Source organism: Rhinolophus sinicus, chromosome 10 (assembly GCF_057876585.1).
Source record: "Rhinolophus sinicus isolate RSI-liver-muscle chromosome 10, RSI-T2T, whole genome shotgun sequence".
Lineage (NCBI taxonomy): Eukaryota > Metazoa > Chordata > Mammalia > Chiroptera > Rhinolophidae > Rhinolophus > Rhinolophus sinicus.
The window spans coordinates 14,588,980-14,601,233 of record NC_142510.1 but is presented as its reverse complement, the minus strand read 5'-3'; the positions used below and the strand labels follow the sequence as shown (position 1 = coordinate 14,601,233).

Below are 12,254 nucleotides of genomic sequence, written 5' to 3'. Positions count from 1 at the left end.
GGATCTGCTAAAATCAAGAGGAGAGAAGACGGGATAATACTTTTTATCCTGAAAGCAAAGAGCTCGACAAGGTGACTGGCGTGTGTTCACTGGGAGTGTCCCTCAACAGGCTTCCTAATGACCTTTTTAGAGCCGTCCTCCCCAAACCACATGCCAGCAAAGGTTCTTGGCATTATGCTCTCAAACCGCATCTTAACCTTGTAATTAAAGTGCTTTCCTTGGGTCTGTGGTTGCCTGTTCCCACTGTGGGTAATCGGGAGCTGCTCAAGCTGTCGCATTTGGCCCTCACAATTCTGAGGTCCCCTTTTTGATGAGACACGACACAGAGTTGGGGGATTCGCCCCAGCGACACAGCCAATGAGAGGACAGGCTGGGCCTGGACAATGGCCTTGAGTCCCACAGAGAGAAGGAGGGCACAGGACGCCTCACCTCTCATGTTGATCACCAGCGCTCTCCTTGCCGTCTCGGTGATGGTCCTCACGGCATCGCTCCGTGACGGGATGTAGGCGAGCTCCCAGGTATCTCCTGGAGGAGGGAAGGTGAAGAACAGGGGCAGCTCCTGGATGGACTGGCCGGGGTATATGGTGGCCTTGGGGACATTCTCCGACTGGATCTTCAAGCGAAGCCAAATCAGGATCCCAGAAAACAGCAAGGGCAGGAGGAGTTCCAAGACCGTCACCAGGACTTTCCGTTTCTGGAAGAGAAATGGAAGCACATGCTGATGGACCGCGAGGCAGAGCAGTGGGCTCCCAGGGCTCCCTCCCACAGCGATGCCACCTCTTCCAGGCTCCGCTCTGCCTCCCTAGGCACCCACATGGTGGGCACGCCCTTCCTCCCGCCATGTCCCCGAGGGTGGGACATACCTGCAAAGTGTAGTTCTTCCACAGCAGGAGTGCCAGCTGCCTGAGCACTGCCATCCTTTCACCAGAGGGACGCTCAGCACTAGTTAAAGACAGAAAGTTAGGAGGTGCCATGAAAATGTGATTTGTGTTTGGGGGAGCACAGGGGAAAGTGGGGAAGATTCGGTTCTGGGACACACACCCTCCTCTCCATGTTTCTCCTCCCCTTTTGCACCACCTTAACTCAAAACAGCACCCAGGAGAGAAAGATACCAGTTCTATTCCTCGCGTTCAAAAAATACACTTTTTTAGGAAACTGACCTTGTTTCTTTCCGAAACGTAAGATCAACAAACGGCTTGTAATGCAATGTGACTGCGGGGGTGGCATTTATCATTTGATAAATGCCGTTCAGATGTTCGCTGTTCTTCACATGGACGTGCTATTTCTTAGCAAAATATTCAGGCTGATGGAACTGCCCTCTCTGACTGGCTTTACTCTCCACCACACAGAACCAGTAAAAGGAAACTCAGCTTAGTGTCCTGGCTTCAGGGATGACTTCTAAGATTTGGAGACGGCTGGGGGGTGGGGCACGGGGAGAGACCTGGGATGGGGGCTTGCTGCCCCCTCGGGGGCCCTAACTGACCTTGTTGACCCAGGAGGACACAGGTAGGCAGACACGTGGGTAGGATGATGGAGCGTGCCTTCCCGCCTGGAACCCTAAGGATCAGTGTTTCCTGCTTTAACTCTGAGCATTGGAATGTGAGCCTCCGCACAAGAGTGGCCATTTTCCTCCAAAGAAAATCTATCCTGTGTCACTAAGTTATATTTAAATCCGGCACACAAACTGAGAAAATCTGCTGAGAGATTATCAAACACAAGAGACCGCAGAAACAAGAGCGGGGGTTTAGAAAGGTCTCCCTCAATTTAGGGAAACCCATTTCACTAGCTTTCAGGTGTGACAAGCAGAGATACCGAGCCCAGAGTTCATCAGTGGCTTACCTGCAGGAGACGGAGATGGTCTGAATTAGCTCAGGGAGACCCCGTGCCACCCTGACCACAGAGGCACCAGGTTCCGGAAGCGGCGGGCATGGAGTCCAGGGCGCAGGCCAGGCTGCTGAGCTAAGGAGGGCAGTGAGGGTGGCAGAACAGGGGAGGCCCCAAAGATCTCCTGGTCGCCGTGCACGTGCCCAGGATGCCGGTGGAACTAGAGGAACCCGTCACAGCTCACAGCCCTCTAAGTGGGGAGAAAACTCCATGACTCACGGGGGAAGAATCCCGAGATCAATGAATTGGCTCCACATTCAGGCTGATACTAACCCACGTCATCCATTAAGTGGGTTAAGATAATACAGAAAACTCAGAAAACTGCGCAACAGACATGCCTCAAGTCCCGGTGCCAGCGGAGTGAAAGCTTGTTTGTTTTTTAAAATGGCTCGTTTCACTTTTGGCTTCAGTTGCAAATCATCTCCATTAAAACTCTTTAAGTTAAGCTGTTGCTTTTTTAGAAAAGATGGGTCTGTCCGTGTCTAATAACAGTTACTCAAAATTTATGCTTTAAAGGGTACTCCATAAATATTGGTAGACAATACTACTGCAACAAGTTATTTACAAATTAGTTTCAAATATGGCTTTCAGTTAACTACATGGTTAAAATGTGAAAGAAATTAAAGCTTAAATAGTATGAAGTGCTATTAAGTGGCAACTTAATAAATTATCCAAATTCTTTTAAAATTAACAAGGTGAAAAAATGATCTTAAAAATCAGTTGTAGACAGTCAATAAAAGAGGAGTGATTTCATGATAACCACAGAGGCCTGTGGTTTTTGAAAGGTTTCTCCAAGTGCATTAGGCTAAGAGGAGAAGACAGGACCTTCTGTTGGAACCAGGCATTCTGAGGTCATCGGGCCTGGGCAAGAAGAAGTTTCTTCCTCTACCAAGACGGGAATGTAAGAAGAAAAAAAAAGTCCCAGTTCAAAGAAGTCTTCTGGTCAGAGAGAAGTAGATGACTTCCTTTTCTGGAAAAGTCTGGTCAAGAAAGGACACATCTCTACGCTTAGTCCCCTTTCTAGGCCTGGTTTTGGGGGTGGGGGGAAGGGCCGAAAGACAGACCACCCACCTTCCTGAGGCTGGACAGCAGCAGCTGGGAACTGACCTGAGTCCTGGAAGAGGCTCCTGGCTGCAGTTTCCCTCTGGGGTTAAGGGCGGACTGGCCGGGAGGAGGCGGCCCCGCGCAGAGGGCTCTGGGGTGGGGCCGGCCTGGTGATCTGGCAGATACGGAGCACCCCCGCCTCTCGGGACATCAGGAGGGGCCCAGGACTCGCTGGCATGACTCTCCAGTACCTTTGGGCAAATGGAGGGCGCTAGAGCATAATGTACGCGATAATCATGAAACACCTCCCACCAAGTTAGAAAATCAGACGGCAAAAGAGTTTGCAAGTATGTTCCTTAAAACAGAGCAGATCCGATGACAAAGAAATATGGGTTTAGGAAAACAGAGACCAGACTGCAGGGGTGGCTCTTTGTTCTCTCCTGCTACATTACAAGAAGCTTTTACATGATATACTTTTATGCTTTCGCAGCCTCCTAAGCCAGCTCTGGCTTCTGGTATCATCACCCTTCTAGAGATGAAGAAACCAGGAGGAAAAACCTGGCCCAGGATCAGACAGCAAGAAAGCCACAGCGCCAGGGTCTGAATCTCCCAGTCTGTGTTTCTAATCACGACATCCTTGTATAGCCTACAAGCAGCAAACGTCTTTACGACATTTGTATATATTGCTCCCAAAACAGAACATTAGAAATCAAAAGAAAAAAATGTCCCTGGAGCCCCACCACCTTAGTAGGTATTTTATTTATTTGTCTCCCCAGCTTGCTTTTTCGCACATGCCAGGCCTTTTATCTGAAGTCTCACCGAAGGCTATACTTGCATCTGTTCTGTTTACGCAAAACAAGAATTTAAAGGAGAGTCTCGGAATTACAAAATCGGGAAAGCGTTCTGCTTACAAAAGCAAATGTACAAGAAGAAAGGAAGCTGAAGTTCCTTAAAACACTTGACCCTGTGGCACCGAGAGTCTCCAGAAGTGGGAACGGCCTTGACCCAGAACCAGCCCAGGTGGGTTCTACTCTAAGGCAAACACTTGGCCACTTGCGAAGCCGCCACCTCCGCCCCAGGAGAGCCTGTCTGAGAACTTCCCCCGGCAGAGGCTCACTGCAATCCCCCAGGGCCAGAGCCAGGAAGGGAGGGAAGGCTTTTTTTTTTCTACTAAAAGGCTTGTTTGCTTACTGTTAAAATATTAAACATTACACAAATCGTTGAGTATTTCAATGTTTGCTTTTTAGGTGAGCAACTGAATTGGTCCAGAATGAGTGCCTACTGCGGGCTGCTAATTTCTGAGAAGTCTCTTGATGACACACAGAATTCCTCTAAAAATGCTTTTCCCAGTAGCTTTTGTTAGTTTAAGAGCTCTGGGTCGTGCAGGTTCATGAGCACCCCTAGGTGTTCAGGGGCCCCCACTCAGCAGTGCTCTTCAGTACATGCTGAGGGGTCCAGACACCTCCACTTTTTTTTTTTCATTATGGGCTTAAATATGTCCTCCAATTTCTATGTTCCTCTGCCCAAAAAGTTTTTATTTCTGCATATATGGAACAGAATGGTGTGAACGCTTCTAGAGAGGTCGCTGCTGAACTGGCCTCAAGACCAGCCAACAGAAGTGGATAGGGCCCCTGTGCAAGGAACACACCCCATCATGTCACGTGTTCCTGTCGTACCCCAGACTCAGCACATCTCCTCCCATGGAAGCCTAAGTTTGCACAGGCCTGGAGGGGGGCATGGGTGGGAAGGAGGGGGGTGGGGGTCTCAATAAAGGCACAGGCATACCTACTGATGTCACACAGAGAGCGGACAACCATAGTTCTGCCTTTTGACCACAAGTATGGAATAGAGAATTGGCCCTGTTCCTGAGAACCGAGGTGGCTGAGGACCCATCTCAGCTAGGGAAGCACTTCCATATGGACACAGGGAGTCCCCAGACGTCCGCAGTACTAAAGGTCTACCTACGCCTATACACACTGAGGAAGGCAGGGCAGGTACTTAATTCATGTTTGCTGCTAGAATCCGTGGTCTTTTAGGATACACAAGACAAAAACAGTTATTCATCTAACAAATATTTGGCAAGCGCTCACTGCGTGAGGGGCGCTTGCTCCAGGTACTAAGGATTTGGACATGAAAATCCCAATGTCCTTAATCCAAGGAGTTCACAGTCTGAATGTCCGCATGTATTGTCATTGCTATAACTGAAGCCAAATAAAGCATCATGAGATTCCGGAGAAGACCAAATTTGCACACGTGCTCGCACACACACACATGCATGTATGTATATGTGTGTGTGTGTGTGTGTGTGTGTGTGTGTGTGTGTGAGAGAGAGAGAGAGAGAGAGAGAACGTGCGTGCTCCGGGAAGGCCCCCAGGTGGAGGTTACATGGGAGTCTGGTCTCAAGTTTCTTGTTAGTTGGGGTGGGGAGGGCATGACAAGATCATGGAGACCTGAAAGGGTGTGTGGGGAACAGCATGTAGTTCTGAGTGGTGAGTGGGGTACAGCAGGGAACCAGCCAGAAAGGGAAGCTGACAAGGACTTGGGTGCTGTGCCCAGAAGGGAGATGGGGTGGGGCAGGGCGGGGAGAGGGTGTCCAAATATGCAGTAATGCTGCTCCAGGGTGTTTTATTTTGCTTAATCTTTTACCCAGGACACGGCCTGTTTGGGGGGGGAGGGGCGGGGCCCTACATATGTGAAAATGTCTAATTCAATGGATTCTGCAGATAAAATGTCCAAATACCAATAAACTGTAAAGAACAGGCTGAAAACAGCAGGCACATTTACAGAGTACGGTCCCTGCCAGTGAACCCCATTATTGGTCCCCAAGTGGGGTGAGAAAGATAGATCTGCTGGAGTAAAGGAATGGTGAGAAATTCTACTTGTAAGTAGTTTTCTTCAAAAATGAGACAAAAATTTGGCTTTACTAATATTTCATCCATGGACAGACCCTGGCACCCTTGCTGGCCTGTGTGTGTCAGCTGCCATGGCACCCTGACATTGGAGGATGGGTGCTATGACACAGGGGTGACAGCAGGCCCTTGCCCACTAGCTTACTTTAAGCTTCTCAGACATGTTGGAGTTTACATACTTCAAGATATCATGGTTGTGATTCATTAAAAAACAAAAACAAGACTCTTAAATAGCCAGAGTTTTACAATACTTGTAGCTACTCGGTAAGTGACCATGAATATCTTTCGTGACACAGAGGTTCACTGGCTATCCTGCGATCTAGAACTTAAGGGAAAAGTGTACATTTTCTTTCACAAAACATTCCAAATCTGGAGACCTTTTTCTTTTATTTTTTCCAATGGTAAATGATTGCAGCAGTGGGTCAGCTACCTTATTTCTTCTAAGCCCACACACTCAAGTCGGTCCCTTTAAGGAACAGGGGACAATGAGTGAAAGTTATGTCCTTTCAAAAGAATCTGTGCCAAGAACAGAGCATTTAGGAAAACAGATGTTTGGAGAAGCTTCCACAATTGTGTGACTGTTGTCAAAGAAGCTGCAAAGTCACCATCTACACGACCACTTCCACCTGTACACCAAAAGCTCTGGGAACCAGATTGCCACCTTCTCTGAGAGCCCCTGGACATTTATCAACCCAAACTCTTCAAGAGCCCTTGCGTGACTGGTGAGAGGGACTGAAAAACAAGAACCGGGCTTGCAGCACAGTCTCTGCCGTCATGAGGCACCTGGTTACCTGGGAATGCCACGCACCCGAAGAACCAGGACACAGAACCAGACCTCCAAATGCTGGGACAGTTTCACCATTTTATAAATGGGATGTCGACGTAATCAGATGGCTTTCTTTTAAAAGCAACAGAGGTTTGTCCAATAGATTTTTGTACCACTGATACACTGAAAAAATTTGTGTTCACTTCACCTCTGACCTCTTTAAAAGTTCTATATTCGTGTATATGTCTATGTTCATAATATTCAGGATAAGAATACACGACTATAATTTATAAATAAATGAAAAATATATGGGGGTACATGCTCTAATTCTTTTACACAAGAAAGCGCACGAGAAAAAAGTTTGTAGACGACTTATTTACACAAGTGGCCCCGGCATGGATGAGGTGGGAAGAAATCCATCGGGCTGTCATTGTCCAAGAGCCACTCCCCACCCCCCAGGCCAGGTCCCAGGTTGTAGTCCTTTGCATTGGGAGGCTCAGGTGGAGACTCAGGATGCTGGTTTCACACTCAACACCGCTACCAGCTCTGTTCAGGGTTGGGGGCAGCCATCTCCCTGGATCGCATGGCTCTGAGTTTATACTAAAGCTCCTGGTGAGATTGGAGGGTATATTTTTAAGCCAAAGATGTGGCCCACAGGAGGCTATCAGGGGAGTGCTACAAAATCTGCGCCGCTGCCTGCTTTTCTAACCCCTGCTGTGGCCTCAACCATTCCCAGTCCTGCTGGCTGGTCTGCCTCTCCAGGTGTAGGAAATGAGGTAATGAGGCAACTGAGCATCCCCAGGGAGAGGTAACCAAGGACCTTCTGCAAGGAGCAAGACAGCCAGCTCAATACTGAGCTCCAGCAAAGGTGCCTGCCTGCCTGTTGACTCCAAATCTCTTCAAATGCACAAACAACTCTGAGCCATTCAGGGGGACGGGCACTGCCCAAGTTCCCCAGCACAGGGACTGACACACCGTACACTTTCCCAGGGGGGTCTGGGCCTTCTGTGGTTTTGTCTGCTTGGAATGTCACCCACGGTACGTGTCTCCACCTCCTGAAATCCTACCTGTCATTTCCCAGCCCAGCCCTACCTCTCTGTGAAGCAGCCACTGGTAACCCTGGCTGAATTAAGGGTTCTTCATCTTGGCTGCACGACAGAATCTTCTGGGGCACTTTAAGATAGAAACTGGGGGCGGCCAGATGGCTCAGTTGGTTAGAGTGAACCAGGTTGCCGGTTCAATTCCCACATGGGATGGAGGGCTGCACCCCTGCAACTAAAGATTGAAAACAGCAACTGGACTTGGAGCTGAGCTGCGCCCTCCACAACTAGATTGAAGGACAACGACTTAGAGCTGATGGGCCCTGGAGAAGCACACTGTTCCCCAATTAAAAAAAAAAGATAGAAACTGACATCTGAGGCCCCCCACCCCCACCCCGGAAATCCTGGGCATGGATCTGCCAGCTGATTCTAACGTGCAGCCAGGGCTGAGCCCTTCTGCTCTCGTGCAATGCCATCATTCCTCCACAACTCCACCTCTGAACACATGCAGCAGCCACAGCTTTTCTAGATGTCTCGTGTGTACTTATCTCATTGTCGTATGTCACCATTACTTGTGAATAAATCATCGTCTCGTTAGCTCCACCTAAGGTCCCCATGTGTAGGGACCACATCAAGTTAGTCTTTCAATGGTGCACAGAGCCTTACACATCATTCTCCCCAGAGTTCTAGAATGCTTCCCTCTCAACAGACTCAAAAACAGAGGAGTCCACTGCCATCTTGGGAAGCAGGTCTGGAGAAGAAACTATTAACCAAGGCGTCTTACCTGGGCCTTCCCAGACTAAGTCAAAACAGGTGCCCATGAGACTGCCTGGCACATGCACTGTGAAAGGCTATTGTCTTTTTTTTAATTTTTATGTTATATAAATTTTATTGGGAAATATTGGGGGACAGTGTGTTTCTCCAGGGCCCATCAGCTCCAGATAGTTGTCCTTCAATCTAGTTGTGGAGGGCGCAGCTCAGCTCCAAGTCCAGTTTCCGTTTTCAATCTTTAGTTGCAGGGGGCGCAGCCCACCATCCCATGCGGGAATTGAACCAGCAACCTTGCTGTTGAGAGCTCCAGCTCTAACCAACTGAGCCATCCAGCCACCCCAAGGCTATTGTCTTTTTAAAAACAGCTTGAGCTACTCTCATTCCAAAGGCTGTCTCATCAGAATGGCGGTAATTCACCTTAGAGAGGAAATGATGCCATCCTGTTTGTCAGATATAATAAGCAAGGGTTCAGTTTTTTTTAAAAAATTCTCTAAGAAGTTAAAAAAGAGGGTAGGAGAGGTTCTAAGGGCCTCCATGTTTACCTATTTTCTGTTTCTCTTAGATATCGCACAGTGCAAACTTTCTAAAGGAAAACAGTCTTCATCTTTTCAAGTTTACAAAAGGCAGCATCAAAATGCACCAAATCAAATGATACAGTTGCTCACAAGAAAAGAGCATAACTCTTTCACTTGCACCTTGCCTGGGTCTCCACGCCATTAAAGGGTCTCAGCTACTCATTCATCAAGCGTTTCTTGAGTGTCTGTCATGTGCCAGGTGCTGGCTATACGCTGGGAAAACAAGTCAGGACAAGATCCAGTCCTTGCCTTCAGGAAGCTCACAGTTCAGGAGGCAAAGAAGCCAACTAACACAAATAATTTTATAAGGCAACGGCTTAAATTAAACCACGTCCAAAGAGTGAGGAGGGGCCATGCATTTATGCACCAAACATGTACCAAACCTACACCTGTCCTCAGCCCTCCTGCAAGAGACAGGCCCTGCCCTCCTGAAGCTTATAGCGTACTGTGTAGAGCAGATAACCCGTGTAAACAAAAATTCGCACCAAATCCAAACTGACCATGGACACCAGAGGTTGTACTTAGGTTGGTTGCAGGCTGCTCCGCCTAGACCAGGAGTTTCCTTCCGTCTGTCTCCCACACAACTCCCACCACTAACAGTGGACCCCCGGACTCCCGCTGGACCCGTTCTGTGACTGAGGGTTTCAAGCAAGGTGGATTCCAATATGGGGAAGCATTCCCACCCACACTGGGAATCTCTGCACTGGGAGATGAGCCAGCAGCATCCTTGGCGGCCCTGCCTCGGCTTCCCAGCCTGGGATGCAGCGTGTCTCTAGCAGGCAGGTGCCCGAAGTGCCCGCTAGAAGAATGCCGGCGGGTCTAATCTCGGCTTGGCACAAAGGATGCTGCAGCGATTCTATCTCCGAGAAGGTTTAAGTTTCTCTGAGGCGGCCGGCTTCAACGACCTGCCTAAGGGGATGGGGACACGCCCAGGGGCTCGGGCGGAGGGGACGCCTGAGTCAGGGCGGCCTGGCGCAGCGGAGAGATGCACCTGCCTGGCTGGCGCAGGCGGGAGCCGGCAGGGCGGGGGCGGTGCAGGGCCGCGGGGGTCGGGGCAGGCTGGCTGGGGCTGGGGGCAGCCCGGGCGGGGAAGCGGCCCCGCAGCCGGGGCCCTGTGAGCAAACGCGCCCGAGCGCGCCGCGGCGGGTCCCGGCGGCACTCACCAACCCTGGGCGCTGTGGCGGCGGCGGCCGGCGCGCGGCCCTCTCGCCGGGTCCCCTCCCTCGGCCCCCGGCTCCACTCCGGCCTGGCGGCGGCGGCGACAGCTGACAGCTACTAGGCCGCCAGGGTGCAGAGGGGGCGCCTGCGACCCGCGACAGGCCCACGGACCCGGCGGCTTGCGCTCCTCCAGGGGGCGCGCCGGCCGGCTCGAGCGTGCGCAGTGGGCCACCCCTGCGGGTACCCGCGCACCCCGCCCTGCTCGCGCCTGCGCAGTGCCCTGCTCACCGGGCCGCGGCCGGCAGGGGGCGCGCGACGCCGGGGCAGAGCGAGGATTCGGTCCTTGAGGAAAAGTGTTGTCTACTGACGCTGCCAAGTCCCTGAAGTAGGCTTCGCGGGAACCTCGACCTTCGCTGGCCTTCCTGCATTTCCCCTCCAGCACTAACTTTTGTTGGGGGGGGCCTCTTCTCCTCACGGAGAGGGTGTGGCCCCTCGCTGGGCATCGCCCTTTGTGGGAAGCTTCTCTCGTGTATTGGGGACCCTGTCCAACCTGGTTGTCATTGGGGGGGCGGGGGGTTATTGTGGGGGGGTCTCTGGTCCGGCTCCCCACATAAGAACACAGAATAAGGTGAGGCCAAAAAGGAACACCCATGGAGCCATAGATAGGGGAGTCATAACCTGTCTATGGGTATGACAGGGTAGGATTAGGCCACCTTGAACCGGAGGGTTCCAAGACCAAGTTGGGGGGGTCACCTTGGGCGCAGAGAGAGCCAGATTATAGTCTCGCTGGCGACTGGGTGGGGACACAGGACACAGGAGCCATATGATCCATAATCTGCTGTCTGCTTCTCTCCCAACCGACCCCACTTGCTAACTGCAATCCACGCTTGCTTGTTCAGCCACGGCAGTTATATCAGTGGCTAATGGCTAACCAGTAACAGCTGATGGCCAACCAGTCACAGCTGAGGCTGAGTGCCTGGAAACTGCTGTCTGGGGCTCTGTCCCCACCCTGATGCTGATGGCTGCCAGGGCAGGCGAGGCCCTAGGAGGGCAAGCAACTTCCTAGAAAATGGCTGTAGGGGTGGGCAGGAAGACCGGGCGTCCAGGGGTGTGGCCACGGTCACTGGGCAAGGTTCAAATGCGCAGGGAGGCCTGGGAGTCTGGAGATGTGGTGGAGTCACCTCAGGAAGGAGGTGCACAGGTTAGGTAGGATTGGGCCACCTTGGACCGGAGGGTTCCAAGACCAAGTTGGGGTCACCTTGGGCAAAGAGGGAGCCAAAGCTGGATTGGAGCCACATTGGACAGGAGAGTCATGAGTCAGGTTGAGGGTCTCCCTGGACATGAGGGTAGCAAGGTTGGGCGGAAGTCACCTGGGACTGAGAGGGTCCCAGGGAAGGGATCACCTGTGGCAGAAGGGTTGTGAGTCAGGGTGGGGTTACCTTGGACAGGAGGGTACTGGATGAGGTAGGAATCACCCGTGCAGGAGGGTCACGTGGCAGGGGTGGGGCCAGGTGAGGGTGGCCTGGGCTGGAGTGTGTACTGTGCAGGACCCACTGTCACCACAGTCTGGCCCGGTCGGGTCCCCAAGTGCCCAGATCTCCAGCGCCTCAGTGGCCTGATGACTATGGGGATCCTCCAGCGGCCCCAGATGCACCTGGGGTCCCCAGCAGGTGGGCCCCTCGGCTGTCCCTGCCCGGCCTCTGGCGGTTCCTGGCAGTGGTCGTTGGGCCTTAGTTTGCTGGTGCACACCTGGGGCGCTGCCTGCTAACCACCCCAGCTCCTGTCTCCGCTTTCAGTGCCCTTTGGGATCAGGATGCGACAAACTGAAAGGTAATGATCCAAATTGGGAGGTTGAATTCTCCTGCCACCCTAAGCCTCCTTATGGATTAGTGATGGAGCATCTCAGTGCCCTGTTTGATTTTCTTCATAGCACCGTTTACTATCTGAAGTAGCATTGTTTACATTTCTTCCCTATGTCTCCCTTACCAGAAGGTGGTTTCAGGAGGAAAGGGATTTTGTATAGTTCATGGCTACCTGAACACCTGGCACGGAGGAGGCACTTGGTAAATATTTGTTGAATAAAAAAATCATGGGGCCAACCCTGTGG

At 51.5% G+C, this 12,254-nt stretch overlaps 1 protein-coding gene across 3 annotated transcripts in view; it reads right to left on the bottom strand.

The window, feature by feature from the left end:
- ABCA3 (ATP binding cassette subfamily A member 3) overlaps window positions 1-10,368 on the bottom strand; it is a 44,473-nt gene extending 34,105 nt beyond the window's left edge. Inside the window, exons 1-6 of one of the 3 annotated variants that reach the window (XM_074322817.2) lie at window positions 10,153-10,368; window positions 2,992-3,179; window positions 1,840-2,074; window positions 1,484-1,557; window positions 864-942; window positions 430-694 (exon numbers count right to left, since the gene is read on the bottom strand). In XM_074322817.2, coding sequence (XP_074178918.2) covers window positions 430-694; window positions 864-917 — 319 coding nt within the window. In that variant the 5' untranslated portion in view covers window positions 918-942; window positions 1,484-1,557; window positions 1,840-2,074; window positions 2,992-3,179; window positions 10,153-10,368. Of the gene's footprint in view, window positions 1-429; window positions 695-863; window positions 943-1,483; window positions 1,558-1,839; window positions 2,075-2,955; window positions 3,180-10,152 lie in introns of all 3 variants that reach the window. The other 2 variants (XM_074322818.2, XM_074322816.2) reach the window with 2 other exon arrangements.
- Between the last annotated feature and the right edge of the window lie 1,886 nt (window positions 10,369-12,254).